Source organism: Vicugna pacos, chromosome 33, assembly GCF_048564905.1.
Source record: "Vicugna pacos chromosome 33, VicPac4, whole genome shotgun sequence".
Taxonomy (NCBI): Eukaryota; Metazoa; Chordata; class Mammalia; order Artiodactyla; family Camelidae; genus Vicugna; species Vicugna pacos.
In genome coordinates, this window is record NC_133019.1 from 19,076,549 (window position 1) to 19,090,872 (window position 14,324).

General features: G+C 40.0%; 1 protein-coding gene across 8 annotated transcripts in view; it reads left to right on the forward strand.

The window, feature by feature from the left end:
* Window positions 1–14,324, forward strand: part of EXPH5 (exophilin 5) — an 88,754-nt gene that overhangs the window by 52,648 nt on the left and 21,782 nt on the right. For 4 of the 8 annotated variants that reach the window (XM_072954035.1, XM_006217359.4, XM_031675527.2 and 1 more), the window contains exons 2-3: window positions 5,517–5,677; window positions 8,073–8,235. In XM_072954035.1, coding sequence (XP_072810136.1) covers window positions 5,517–5,677; window positions 8,073–8,235 — 324 coding nt within the window. Of the gene's footprint in view, window positions 1–5,516; window positions 5,678–8,072; window positions 8,236–9,049; window positions 9,253–12,232; window positions 14,014–14,324 lie in introns of those variants that run through there. The other 4 variants (XM_031675528.2, XM_072954038.1, XM_072954037.1 and 1 more) reach the window with 3 other exon arrangements.

The window sequence follows — 14,324 nt, forward strand, 5'->3', positions numbered from 1 at the left end:
CAAATGCATAACGACATGTAGCCACCACTATAGTATCCTACAGAATACTTTCATTGCCCTAAAAATCCCTTGTGCTGCATCTATTCATTCCTTCCTCCCTCTCCCCAAGCCCCTGGAAACCATGATCTTTTTATTGTTTCCGTAGCTGTGCCTATTCCAGAATGTCATTTGGTTCGAATCGTAGTTTGTAGCCTTTTCAGACTGGCTTCTTTCATTTAAGTAATATGTCTTTTAAGTTTCTTCCATGTCTGTTATGGCTTCATAGATCTTTTTTTTTTTACCGTACATTTATTTTTTAATTTGCATATATGTACTGTTCATTCTTTCTAAGAATGTTTAGAGCTTTAGCTTTTTAAGCTTACATAGTTACCAAAGGAATAAAGCCAATATTAAACATACCAATTCCAATGAAAAACTCTAAGGCATTGACTTACAAACTGATAAAATGTACAATTACCAAAACATAAAATATAATTGGTAAACAGACATATGGGAAGGTGTTCAAACATCATCACTTACCAAAGAAATGTAGCATATTTTTTTAAGAAAAGGAAACAAAAATTCTTAGAAGAAACAAAGCTGCCCACAGTTATACACATGCCTTGAAAGTGTTACATTCAGAACATAGAAATACTCAAAATGATAATATTTACTCTTCCAAGTGCGTACACTGCTGGCATGAGTAACATTGCTATAGCCATCTTGAGAAGCATTGTGGTCATGTGTATAAAGAATCACAAAAATGTTTTGACTCTCTGAGGCAATAATTCTACTTCAGTGTCTGTCAGAGTCACTGTGAAAATAGAAAATGTGCACTGATGTTCATTACAGCAATATTTATTAGGGAAAATCACAATGTTCTGCACCAGAGTTTATTTAGTAAATAAATCATGGAAATCATAGCAGTTTGAATATTATGCAAATATTTAATGATTGCTCCAAAGATGAGTAATGTTGTAGGTATTTTGTGTATAATTTTTTGAAGATTATATACCCATTATCTGAATGAATGGCATCTTCTATGCACCTATGGAAATCAGAAATTGCGGAATCTTCCTTGACGTGTCTCTGTCCTTAACCTTCCAAAGTTACTTCATCACTTGGTGCACAGTTTTAACCGCTAAGTAGCTCTGAAACGCTTTCTACTTTTCCTCCACTTCACCACCACCGTCCTGGTCCAAGCAAACCCCTCGCTCTCCTAGACCCTGTAAGTACCCTGACTACTCTCTCCTGTTTTCCGCTGGAATCTTGTCTCCACCTGATGCTAGGATGATCTTTAAAAAAAAAACACAAAAAAAACCCATAACTTATTGAGGTATATTTGACATTATTCTTTAGTTTACAAACTTTTTAAAAAATTATTTTACAGCATTAGTTTCAGGTGTACAACATAATATTCAATATTTTTATATATTGTGAAATGATCACCACAATAAGTGTAGTTAACATCCATTATTACCACACATGGTTACAAAATGTTTTTTCTTGTGATGAGGACTTGTAAGATCTCTGCTCTATTAGTGATTTTGAAATATTCAGTACAGTATTATTAACTATAGTCACCATGCTGTACATTCCGTCCCCATGGCTTGATTATTTTGTAACTAGAATTTTGTACCTTTTGACCGTGTTCACTGATTTGTCCCACCCCGTCTCCCCCTACTCCTGGCAGTCACCAGTCTGTTCTCTATATCTATCAGCTTGTTTGTGTTGTTGTTTAAATCTCACATATAAATGAGGTCGTATATTTGTCTTTGTCTAACTTATTTCATTTAGCATAATGCCCTCGAGGTCTATCCATGTTGTCACAAATGGCAAGATTTCATCATTTTTTGTGGCTGAATAGTATTCCATTATATACACACACATATATTCCTTCATATATGTGTATATATTTTGCATCTTCTTTTTCTATTCATTCATTGATGGACACTTAGGTTGTTTCCATATCTCAGCTATTGAAAATAATGCTGCAGTGCATACAAGAGTGCACATATCTTTTTGAATTAGTGTTTTCATTTTCTTCAGATAAATACCCAGAATTGAAATTGCTGGATCAAATGGTAGTTCTATTTTTAATTTTTTGAGGAGCCTGTATACTGTTTTCCACAGTGGCTGCACCAAGTTACATTCCGACCAACACTGCACGAGAGTTCCCTTCTCTTCTTGTCTCTGCCAACACTTGTTCTTTCTCATCTTTTTGATAGTAGGCATTCTGACAGGTCTGAAGTGATATCTCATTGTGGTTTGATTTGCATTTCCCTGATCATCAGTGATGCTGAGCATCTTTTCATGTGCCTGTTGGCCATCTATATGTTTTCTTTGGAAAAATGTCTGTTCAAATCTTCTGCCAATTTTTTAATCAAATTGTTTGGATTTTTTGCTATTGAAGTTTATGAATTTTTAAATATGTTTTGGTAATTTACCCCTTATCAGATAATGTGATTTGCAAATATTTTCTCCCCTACAGTTGGTTGCCTTTTCATTTAGTTGATCTCCTTTGCCGTGCAGACGCTTTTTAGTCTAGGATGATCTTTTGAAAGTGCAAATCTCATATGTCATGCCCCTGCCAAGTCATAAATGCTTTCTCATTGCTCCAGGACTAAAGGTCAAATTGCTTAACCCAACCCCAAATATTGCATGATGTAGCAGCTAGCTGCCTTTCTGCTCCCTGCCCCCCTCACCAGTTAGTCTTCTCCACGTCCACATTCCAGCCAGGCCAGCCTCGTTTCAGTTCCTCGCTTCTTTCCTTGGGACGCACTTGCTCCATAGCTGCTTCTCTTCTGCCTGGAAAACTCTCTCCCAGAACCATCTACCCACTACCTTTTTGCTTCATCCCTCATCCTTCAGGCCATGTGTTACCTTCTTAGGGAAGTCTTTGCTTCTGCTTCACGTAACCAGGTCCCCTTGTTATATGTTCTCATAGCATTTTATATACATATTTTTTCCCCAATTTAATTTTTTATTATTTGCCCCCACTCCTACGCCAGCAGAATGAATGTAAATTCCATGAGGGCCAGGACTTGACTGGTTCACTGCTCTTTGTCCAGAGTCCAAACGTGTGTTGAATGAATAAATCGTGCTTACCACTCTTTGTTACTTACATTTTCATCATTACTGGACTCATATCTGTCTCTCCAATTAGCTGGTAAGCTCTCTAGGGTAAGAGCTTATATCTGCTCCGCTCACCATTGTATCGCTGCGTCTTCTCTGTAGGAGGCCTTCCACAAATGTATATTTCATAAATTTTATTACAGTCATGTGAAAAATGCAGAAGAAAAATAAAGTAATATTGATTGCTTCAGGATTGTGAAAATATGACTGATATTTTCTCTATAAGAAAAATTATAATAAAACTAATATAAATTTAAAAGTCACAATTAAACAAAAAGAAAAAATAGGTCCACATATTGTCCTTATGGAATAAAAATAATTTTTAAAAAGCTAGAAATGGGATTGATGCCTGTAATTATTTTACTCTAACAGATGAGGGGTTTTGATTTTTTTCCCTAGTGTGTCCAGGAGGGTATATCATTTTCACATAGCTACAAACATAGATAAAATGTTGTCTTTTGTTTTTTTCTGCTTCATTTTATATCACTTGCATTTTTCCAAGACGCTGCATTACCTGAGTAATTATTTTTAGCAACTGCTTAATGTTCAGTTAATGTACTTTGCAGGGGGCAGGGAGGCGTTTCTTAAGTTTTATTTCCTAAAGTAGAATTCACACACTGTGTGAGTATTCACATAGAGGTACAGATTTCTGACCTCACTGGCCAGACGTTAAAAAAGAAACTGGTGGTGACGGATGTGATGCAAGAATGGAATGAGTGAGATGAAATTAAACGGAGTGTGATTACTGTAAAAGAGAGTCAATGTTACATCGTGCCGTTAGCAAAAGAATAAGAAAGTTATGTTTACTAGTATGTTCCTAAGTCAGGTAGCTCGACTGTCCTCTGAAATGACAAGGGTGCGTGGAGGAGTAGGTGGGCTGGATGGTCCTGAATGTTGGAGTCGGACGATTTGGGAGGGTTTTGAGAAAGCAGAAGTCATGTCCAAATGAGGGGCATTAACACGTGAGGAGCTGGTAAGTCGGCGGCAGCGAGTGCTGGCTAGAAGCGGGTGTTTGTGGTCTCTTAGTCTGTCAGCAAGAGCAGTAGCTGTCAAGACAGGAGTGACCTGCACAGGGGTGGTGGAGGCATAAGGGGAGGCACCAATGCAAAGTGTGTGGCCCAGACGTGATGACTGCTTTTCAAAATGCAAGTCTGGGCAGGAAGGCCTCTGGCTTCCCTCTCAATTATTTTCTAAAATGACAGTATCATAGCCCCAAGCAGGAGCCGGACTTGCAACCACCACAGTTCACTGCCCTTAACCCCAAATGAGCCACTCTGCAGCTGTCTGGCTCACCGCTTTCTTAGTAACACCAAGTCTCCAACACTTGAGCTTCCCAGAGGACCCTGGGTAAAGGGCGCCCGTGGAGTCACATGAAATTCTTTCCAAAACAGCAGAACTTCGCGAGCTGGGAGCCCAGCAACCAGCCTGGCTCTTTTGTCAGAGCTTTGTCAAGCTGGCCGCTGGCTGAGACGTGCCATTATGTTCTCCAGACTCCCCTTTCTGCTCTGTTGGCCTCAGTCCAGGGCTGTCTCCCTCTGGATTTAACATCTCTCATTTCCAGACAGATCTAGGGTCCTTTTGAATGGAGCAAAATGATCTGCTTTAAAAAAAAAAATCAAAACCAATGATTTAATTAAGGGCTTAGAGCAGCATATTCATTTGAGAGAAGATTAAGCGAGAAGGGGCAGGGAAGAAGGAAAAAGAAATAATGGCAGAATTGTGGTTCTGACGTTCTGGAAGCCTGGGTCGGTCACATCTTGCTTAGGCTGGCTTTTCCTGTCCATCTCAAAGTACACTGTCCCTCACTGCTGAGCATTAGCTGCGCCCTCATTCATGGGCTTTTGTGGTGTTGTGTTTAAAGAATTCCACGATCTAAGACCATTGCATTCAACAGTTTCTTTTCTGCATGGAAGCTTTGATCTTTGACCACGGGATGGGCAAGTAAGGGCCCTGGCTGTTACAGTCAGTTACTAGTGAATCCCCATTGCCTAAGCAGGGGCCTGCTGATAAACATTGCTCAGTAAACAATGAAAGAATGAATGGATGAATGGATGAATGAATGAGTAATCAGAACTTGAATACTCTAGTTTCTCCATGTCATTAAAATATCTATCATTCAAATGCATTATTAGGTCAAATTGGCACTATGCTCAACCCACGATGTCCTCAGCGACTTGATAATTTCAACTACTAGCAAAGACTTTTAAATTGTCATTATATTTATATGAATACAGCCAAGATATATATACACAGTGGTAAAAAGGAAACTCCAGCTACATCCAGTTTTCCCCCTGGACTCAGAGTTCACACAGCGCCTCCACTAGGCAAAGTTTGGCCCATCACATGAGTTTGCACTTGATGTGAAGAAATTTAAAGGGTGCATTACTTTTGTTTGATTTCAGCAAACTCCAGAAGACAAAGAGAGATATCAGATGGCTTCAAGGAGTGACTGGTGAATGGTTTGAAGAAATTCAAAGAAAAAAGTTTTGCAATGAAGCAGATGTTAGCCAGATGTTAAAGCAACCACTTGCATACAGGCTGAGGAAGGGGATGGCAGAAAATGGTAAGAAAAAAAATAATTAGATCTACATTTTTTTCCCTTATAGCATCTCATTGTAGATAAGGGCTCAATGGGTTCTCCAAATTAATCAATCAATGTTTAGGACTTTTTAAATCATAAGGGATGGAAGTTTTATAACACAATGCACAATAAAAAGAGTAAACTGAAAATGACTGTAATGTCTTGGGGGTATGTTTTTATAATCAGGCAAGATAGCGTAGTGGTTAAGAACACAGGCGTCAGTATCCAAAAGGGCCTGGATTCAAATCTCCACTCTGTCTATACATTCTCTATTCTATCAGAATTCATGTGACTCTTTTCAAGTTATTTATTCCCTATAAGCCTCAATTTTCTCATCTTTAAATGGGTATGATAATACCTACCTCAGGGAGGATATGAGAATTGAATAAGATTATATGTATAAAGTACTGAGCTCTAAGACAGTAAGCACTTAAATGGGATGATGATACAGAAGGAGGGGGTGACAGAGAAGAGAAGGGGAGGGAGGGGGAAAGTGGTAGGGGAGCCACCACCCTTCTGGTACTTTGGTAACTTAAGCCCCATAAATGAGTTCAAACAAATGCCCTCCTGGGACATTCCAACTCTGTGACTTTCAGCATTTCTCTTACCTTCAAAAATCATTTATTTTTTTTTAACCTATAAATGAGGATAATAAAACCTGCTTTCTCAAGACTATTTGAGAATAACAAAGTACATTAGAAATTTAAAATACTGTAACAATATAAAGTATTGTTTCTGCTGATAGAGTCACATTGACTGCTTTTGTTATATGTTACTAACTTTAGTAACATCAAGAAACATGTAACAATATTTCTAAATTTATGTGTTGGCAATATTTTGCAACTCCCATAATAAAGAAATGTATCTAAAAAGATTCACAAGTCAGATTTTTAGATTCACCCCATATATAGCATGGTGACTTTCCCTTTACCTTGAATTCCTCAAACGTTTATAAACTTAGTATGTCTAAAAGTATTACAGTGTGATGGACTTGGTATATGTTGATCTTGTCTTAGGATTTTTAATACTCATATTTTTTTCATTGATGACCAATTTTTTTTAATTGAAGTATAGTCAGTTTACAAATGTTGTATCAATTTCTGGTGTACAGCACAATGCTTCAGTCGTACATGAATATACATACATTTGTTTTCATATTCTTTTTCACCATAAGCTACTACAAGATATCAAATACAGTTCCCTATGCTATATAGTATAGATTTGTTTATCTGTTTTATATATACCAGTCAGTATCTGCAAATCTTGAACTCCCAATTTATCCCTTCCCACCCCTTCTCCCCCTGGTAACCACAAGTTTGTTTTTTATGTCTGTGAGTCTGTTTCTGTTTCATACATAAGTTCATTTGTCTTTTTTTTTTGTTTTTTAGATTCCACATATGAGTGATATCATATGGTATTTTTCTTTCTCTTTCTGGCTTACTTCACTTAGAATGACATTCTCCAGGGCCATCCATGTTGCTGCAAATGGTGTTATTTTATTATTTTTTATGGCTGAGTAGTATTCCATTAATACTCATATATTAAATGGTATGTTATCTATACATACATATTATGCAGATCTCTGTTATGTGCATACCCACATATAAACCATATATGTAGCAAACGCATATACACAGAGCTAGATTTTTGATGGGAATAAAGAACACTCTCAAAGGCTTTATTTCCTTTTCCTTTACTTCCTTTGGTATAAAAAGTTACATTATCTATCAGTATGGTTTTAAAGGCACCAAAACAAAAATTTCTGAAGTACAGGGTAGTTAAGAACAGCATGAGAATTGAATGAGGTCCCTGACACCTTACCTTTGGCTTTGGATAGCCTTGGGGAAGACACATTGAGAAAAATCTCACCGCTGGTGTGAGGGGAGGGACATTCTACAGAACCGCAGCACACAGTATGTACTGAAAGGTTCCCTCCCCTTTGTGAGGGTTTTCTCCACTCAGCAGAACCTTCAGAGGCAGAGGACTCGCCCTGATTCCTAATGTCTTCACGTGGGGATGCCTGTTGAACTTCCAGTTTCTATAGGGGGCAGGGGTGGGAGGCCTTAGTCCTCCGAGATATATTTACCTGCAAATATTTTTTTTTGCAACATTTTATGACAAAAAATTTCAAACATCAAGAGAAATTGAAATGATATCACCATCTAGATTCTACAAATAACATATTGTTATATTTGCTTTATCACATATCTATCCATGCATCCATCCATACTTAATCCACCTTTTTTTTTATTGAGGTAGTCAGTTTACAGTGTTGTGTCAATTTCTGATGTACAGAACAATTTTTCAGTCATACACTAATATACATATATTCGTGAAAATATTTTAATCTTGCAAAATGTTTGCAATTTTCTTTTAGAGCCGACAGAATTACAAACATCAAGATCGAAAAATACCCCTAATCCGAGAAACCCAACATCCGTGCCTTCTGGGCAGAGCTACAGATCATCATTTGCTTCCCTGTTCTCATTCAGAAAATCCAGAAAGGAAACTTCAAAGCTTCAATCACTGGGACAGAAAGGGTGAGTTAAATTTCGATCATGTGACAGCTAATTCGTTATCTGATACCAGAGGCCAGCAGCCTGTTTTGTGTTCAGAATGTTTAATGTTTGTTCTTAGAGTTTAATTTCAGATAGTAACAAAGGAAACAGGACTGAGCAAAGTTCTTAAGAAACCATAAAACCGGGCTAATTTGAATTGCAACTTCTAAGCAACTGCACAGGTCTCAGGAAGTGGCCTTGGTGAGCGATGGGTTAAATGTTGGGAAATAATTACTGACAGATTCTCCTTTGCCCCAAGACCCTGGTCTATGCCCTGGTTGGGAAGATACATTTAAATTGAAACTACTCCTTCTTTGGGGAGTATATGTGTCAGGAGAGATGGGATATAAAGAGTAAACGAGTGTAAATGAGATGAGCAGAGAGTAGAGAAAAACTGAATTTGGAAACAGAGAGGAAAAAATATTACCACCATTAGAAATATTGAGGGCAGCCGTTCTGATGTAGCTGCCCAGAATTTAAACTGAAGGTGGAGGAGGAGAAACTTTGGGGGCAATGGAGGCATCGTTCCAGATGGCTCCCAGTTGAGAACTGTGTAAATCAGTTCATCTTGACTCATTACGTTGTTGGATTGTTTTGTGAAAAACGAACAAGGCTTTGCTTCCAGTCAAGCTGACTGCTAAATATTTTCAGCCTGTCTTCCTGGTTGAAAAGCTTCCCACCCTCTTAAGGTGTTGGCTTGGCACGTGACGTGTTCTGTGTGTGCCATTAAGCGTGCATTGCAGCGCTAAATAAAAGGGGTTGGAGGTCACTCTTGCTGAAAAACAGTAGGCAGCCAGCAGCTGGTGAGGCTTATAATGAGGCTCCCGGACTTGGAGCCCAGCTCTGTCCTTCCCTCTTGCAGAAATGGAAGGGTTTTTGCTTCCAGTTTTCCCCTGAGGCTGTTTTTGTCTTTGATGAAATAATGAACAGCTGAACAAAATGTAGATTTATGTGATTGTTTCTACCAGAGTCACTTCCAAGGAAATATTCTTCAAATAGGTGAGTTGTTTTTCTTTGTAAAAAAGAAAAAGGAAAAAAATGTTTTGAAACACTAGTAATTCTCTCATTTGGGAAGTTAAACTTGAGGAGTATTTCCTTTATAGGAAATATTTTTTTAAGGAGAAAACAGACATTCCTAACGTGCGGGGAGCTGGGACTTAGGATGTAATTTGTGTTTCAGGTGATTTTCTCTAAGGCAGAGTTTTTTATATATAGCTGAACAATCTAACATTAGACAAGTGTAGAAAAAGTTGTGGAAACTGTTGACTTTATTGACAAATTATTTCCAAGCTCATATTGCAAATTGCTGCAAAAGTGGACCAAAGAAGATAAAAGATCTATAATCTTCATTCAAGGTATCATGTATTTTGGTTATAGACCAAATGGAAAAAATTGAAACTCTTGCAAAATTCTGTTCAGCCACTGTTCTTCTGTAACAAAATTACTTGTAGCTGTCTTTTAACCAGACACAGCATGCAAAAATGAGACAAATGTAAGCATATGTGTGTGTGTTTAGCACTTTTTAGAATGTGTCATCTTTAAATACATTTTTTTAAAGGGATTGAGACGATCCTTTTATTTTATTTTACTTTATTTTGGGAGGGGGGAGGTAATCAGGCTTATTTATTTTAATGGAGATATTGGGGATTGAACCCAGTACCTCGTGCATGCTAAGCACTCAATCTACCACTGAGCTATACCCTTCCCCTCCAATACATTTTATGTTCAAACCATAAGTGGGAGTAATTGTGCTGGTGCCGAATATAACGAAGGCACTGGGTTGTTTTTGTTTTTGTTTTTGTTTATTTATTTATTTATTTATTTATTTATTTATTTATTTATTTTTGCTGCTAAGAGGTTTCAGAAGATAAAACGTAAAAGTACACCCTTTTTTATTTTAAAATATGAGTATGACCTAAATATCTGGGTATAAATCCGGAACGTGACTATGTGCGTGTTGGACCGGGAGGGGAGGGTTGTTATACTATGGGTACTACGGTAGGAATTTAACTCGCGTGTCACACGTTCGGAGGGGCTCTCTTCCCTAAAGCAGAGCCTAACTTTCTTTGGCAGTTCTGATCTTTTCGAAATACACAATCAAGCTTCAGAATACAGACTCGGTTCAGGAGCTCCTCCTTGCCCATAAGCGCAGCGGGAGGGGCTGACAAAGGGCCCCGGGGAAAGCACAGTCATCCTGTGTCAGGCAGCAGTCAGGTTTCTACTTGCTGAAGCCATCAAGGCTGGATTTTGTCACACTCGGTGCTCCGGAGGACGAGTCAGCAAGGCGGTTTAGAGGCTGCTCTGGAAATCACAGCGAGAGAGCCAACCCCTCCTGGCAAAAAGCCTCTATTCAGCCCTAAAGGACTTGAGTATCAGAGAAATTTCTTTACTATTGTCTTTTTCTTTTCCTCTTTTAAGCTATGATTTAACTGAGAAATGACACTGGACAATGGGTAACTCTCCTCAAAAGAAAAGAGACCATTATTTCACCAGATATACGTATTCACTTTAGAAAGGCCCAGCCAATATAAGTGTACGGTATGTTGAAGCTTCGATTTTCTATTATCAGTGGATAGGAAGCCATAGGATCATAGTGACTTCATTAATTCATAAAAAGGCAATATGTTTTGTTATTTCTGATTCACATATGACTGATTTCTCCTCCCAAATTTATGCACTTCCCAAATTTTCCCATTATTATTTTAAATCTATTTGTAAATGATTGAACTGCACCCTCTGTAACTCTACCCTAACCCCAGAACAAAGAAAAATTTCCATGAATGTTTTAATTTACTTACTGTTACGCAATAAAGTCAAGAAAAGTACACATAGGGAAGGAGGTGGTAGAGTGCATGCTTAGCATGCTTGAGGTCCCGGGTTCAATCCCCAGTCCCTCCATTAAAATAAATAAGTAAATAAATAAACCTAATTACCTCCCCCAAAACAAAAAGACAACAATAACAATAAATAAATAAACAAAATATTTTAAAAGAATTTTTTTAAAAAATATTAAAAAGAAAAGAAAAGTACGCCATGTACAATTCTATCTTCATATCTGCGGGGCATTGGTTGTGGGACGCCCCCCATCCCCAGGGATACCAAAACCCACAGAAGCTTAAGTATCTTATACAAAATGTACAGTTAGCCCTCCGTATCTGCGGATTCAGCCAACTAGCGGTTCTGTCCGCGGTGAGTTGACTCCTGGAGCCCTCGGGTATTGAGGTCTGGATCGCGTATATATTTCCCCCAACATTTCCCTGTATGTCTTGTTTCCTCGTGCCTTGTTTTGGGGCATTTACTGCCTGAGTCCTATGGTGCTCAGTCCATACCACAGAATTTCTGTAACTCCATTGCCTCACAAATGCCTTCCACAGAGTTCAGCAATTTCAGCAATTGCCTAATAGTGTACGTCATGAGCTTATAAATGCAGCCTTCCTGGCTGTCAAGTAGCACCTACAGTTATTTTTTTTTTCTTATTCCAGACCCGCATTATTCCACCGATGCCCTCCCCACCATGAATGGGTGATGTGACAGACACCCTCTGATCCATGCTCCAACACACTCCACAGTGAAGTCGTCCCTGCAAGGGGGCCACTCACTCCCATGTCCTCACACGTCCTCAGAGCTGTGAAGCCATGTGCCACCAGTTCAATATGGTGACTTTGGGGATATGGACTTTTCCCTCCTCTACTCTTTCCTTTGTTGGAGTCCCAGAGTGAAAGCAAAAGAGAACTAGTTCATCAGGCTCATGAGTAGCATGGACAGTTAAATTCAAGTTGGCGTCTTTCTTTTGAGGACCATCACAGTGCATAGTACATAGCAAGTGCTCACTGCAGAGCTGTGGCCAGAGAGTGAGTGTGTGTCTGTACCCTACCCTGTTCCTTTAGGATGATTTTTTTACCTCCAGATGCAAAGAGTTTTGGTAGGTCCACCTCGCTGCTCTTCAAGACACAGGAAAATGGGGCATGAGAAGATGGCTATGTCCCAGGTCTCAGCTGAGTCCCTGGGACGCACCCCACCAAGTGTGGGTCCTTGACTTTGCACAGGAAGGAATTCAAGGGTGAGCCGCATTTGAGTAAAAGTAGACTTATTCAGAGAGATACACTCCACAGACAGAGTGCAGGCTGTCCCAGAAGGCAAGAGAAGGTCACAAGGTGTGGGGGTTGTTAGTTTTTATGGACCCGGTAAGTTCATATGCTAACAAGCAGGAAGACCATTCCAGCTACTCTGGGGAAAAGGCTGGGTTTCATTCCCAGGAACTGGGCCACCACCCACTTTGTGACCTTTTATGATCAGCCTCGGAACCGTCATGGCACCTGTGGGAGTGTCATTCCCCACGCTGATGTGTTACAGAGAGCCTGTAATGAAGCGCGAGGTCCACTGGAAGTCACATCTCCCACCATCTTGGGCCTCAAGGTCTGTTGGGAGTTGAATTGTCCGCCACCTTGGTGTTAATTGCTGGGTCATTCCTTGAATGGCAGTGCCCTGTCCCCTTCCCTCCGGTCTCATTCAGACATGCCCAGATTTGCCTGATCTGTCATAGGCTGTACACAGCTGAAGCAGCCCAGCTTCGACCTGAGTTTACATGACCAAAAAGGTCAAATACTATTTTGGAGTTAAAAAAGCAGATTTTTTTTTTCCTGGATTCCATGCTCTCTCTCTGTCTCTCTCTCCCCCGCCTCTCTCCCTTTTCCTCTCCCTCTCCCTCCCCACCTCTTTCCAAATGTCCCACTATATCATCTTCCTTTCTCCTGCTTGAGAGCCTAGGCATGAGTTGGACGGCACAGGAATGCAAGACACCTAGGTAGAAGGAGAAATCAGAGGAAGCAAGATCCTTGTTTGGAAGTGCTCCTCCAGCGATCCCAGGCGTGGTGTCCCCGGATCGACAGTAGGGTTGTGGTGACAGGAGGAGACGCAAGGCAAAGGGAGTGGTTCCCGGTTGAGCTGGTTGATCATTATTAGAATCTCATCAACATTTTAAAATAATGATACATTACCAGTCCCCAGCCTTGTGATTCTGATTCAGGTCTGAAGTGGGGCGCTTTAGGTTTAAATCTCCAGGATGTCTGGATGCTCATCCAGGCTCGGGAACCTGGGTGGCATAGCTTCTTACCCCCACAGTGGGGAGGGCCGTCAGAATTCCTGACATGGTTCTAATAGCTGAGGAGATAGCTTCTCTTTCATTTATTTATCAAAGTCTAATCCGGATTTGATACCGTGTCTCTTGGTAGAGATAAAATTGTGAAAATAAGGCAAAGTCCCTGCCTGGAGGACTTTAGAATCTAGGAGGGACACCTGATGCTGTGTGTGGTCGGGCAGGAGGTGCACCACGGAACTCTGGGAAGTGCCGAGCACATCATGGTCTCCATGGATTCTTATGTTCGTGGTGGCGATTTTCTGGCAAATGACAGTAAGGATCTTGAGGAAAGGCTTCTCTGTAGAATTCACATGGGGATGCCATCTGTCCTGGCCAACATCCGAGGACTCTGATGATTGTGGTATAGGGTGGTGAGTACTGTGGTCAATACATGGTACTCCTGCCAGGAGAACAGCGGAGGAGAAGCACTTAACTCAGGCTGGCGGATCCAGAAACCTTTCTGGAAAAGGAGAGCCGATTTCTGAAGGCCACAGAGGACTGAGTTAGGGAACTAAAAGTCAGGAGATTGCACCCAGCAGATAGAATGACACAGCAAAGACACAGAGACTGGAAAAAAAGCAGGAACTCATGTGGGTCACCGAGGTTCTGTGACCCTGCGTAAGGTGAGACTGAAAGGAGGTGGGGTGGCAGCAGCTGGCAGAGGCCAGAGCTTGGGGACCTTGTACGTGCAATTAAGGAGCTTTGACTTGGGCTTGTAGACAGCGGGGAGCCTTTAATCGCTTTTCCAAATAATACCATTCTTTTCCTTATTATCTATATCATATTTCATATACATAAGCATATTTCTTTATTATATAATACACATATCAGATAAAAATCACTCCCAGCCCACTGACCTGGGCAAACATTAATATTTTGGTGTATTTCATGCCTGTGTGTATGTGTGTATTGTATATAATTTTTCCATTAAACA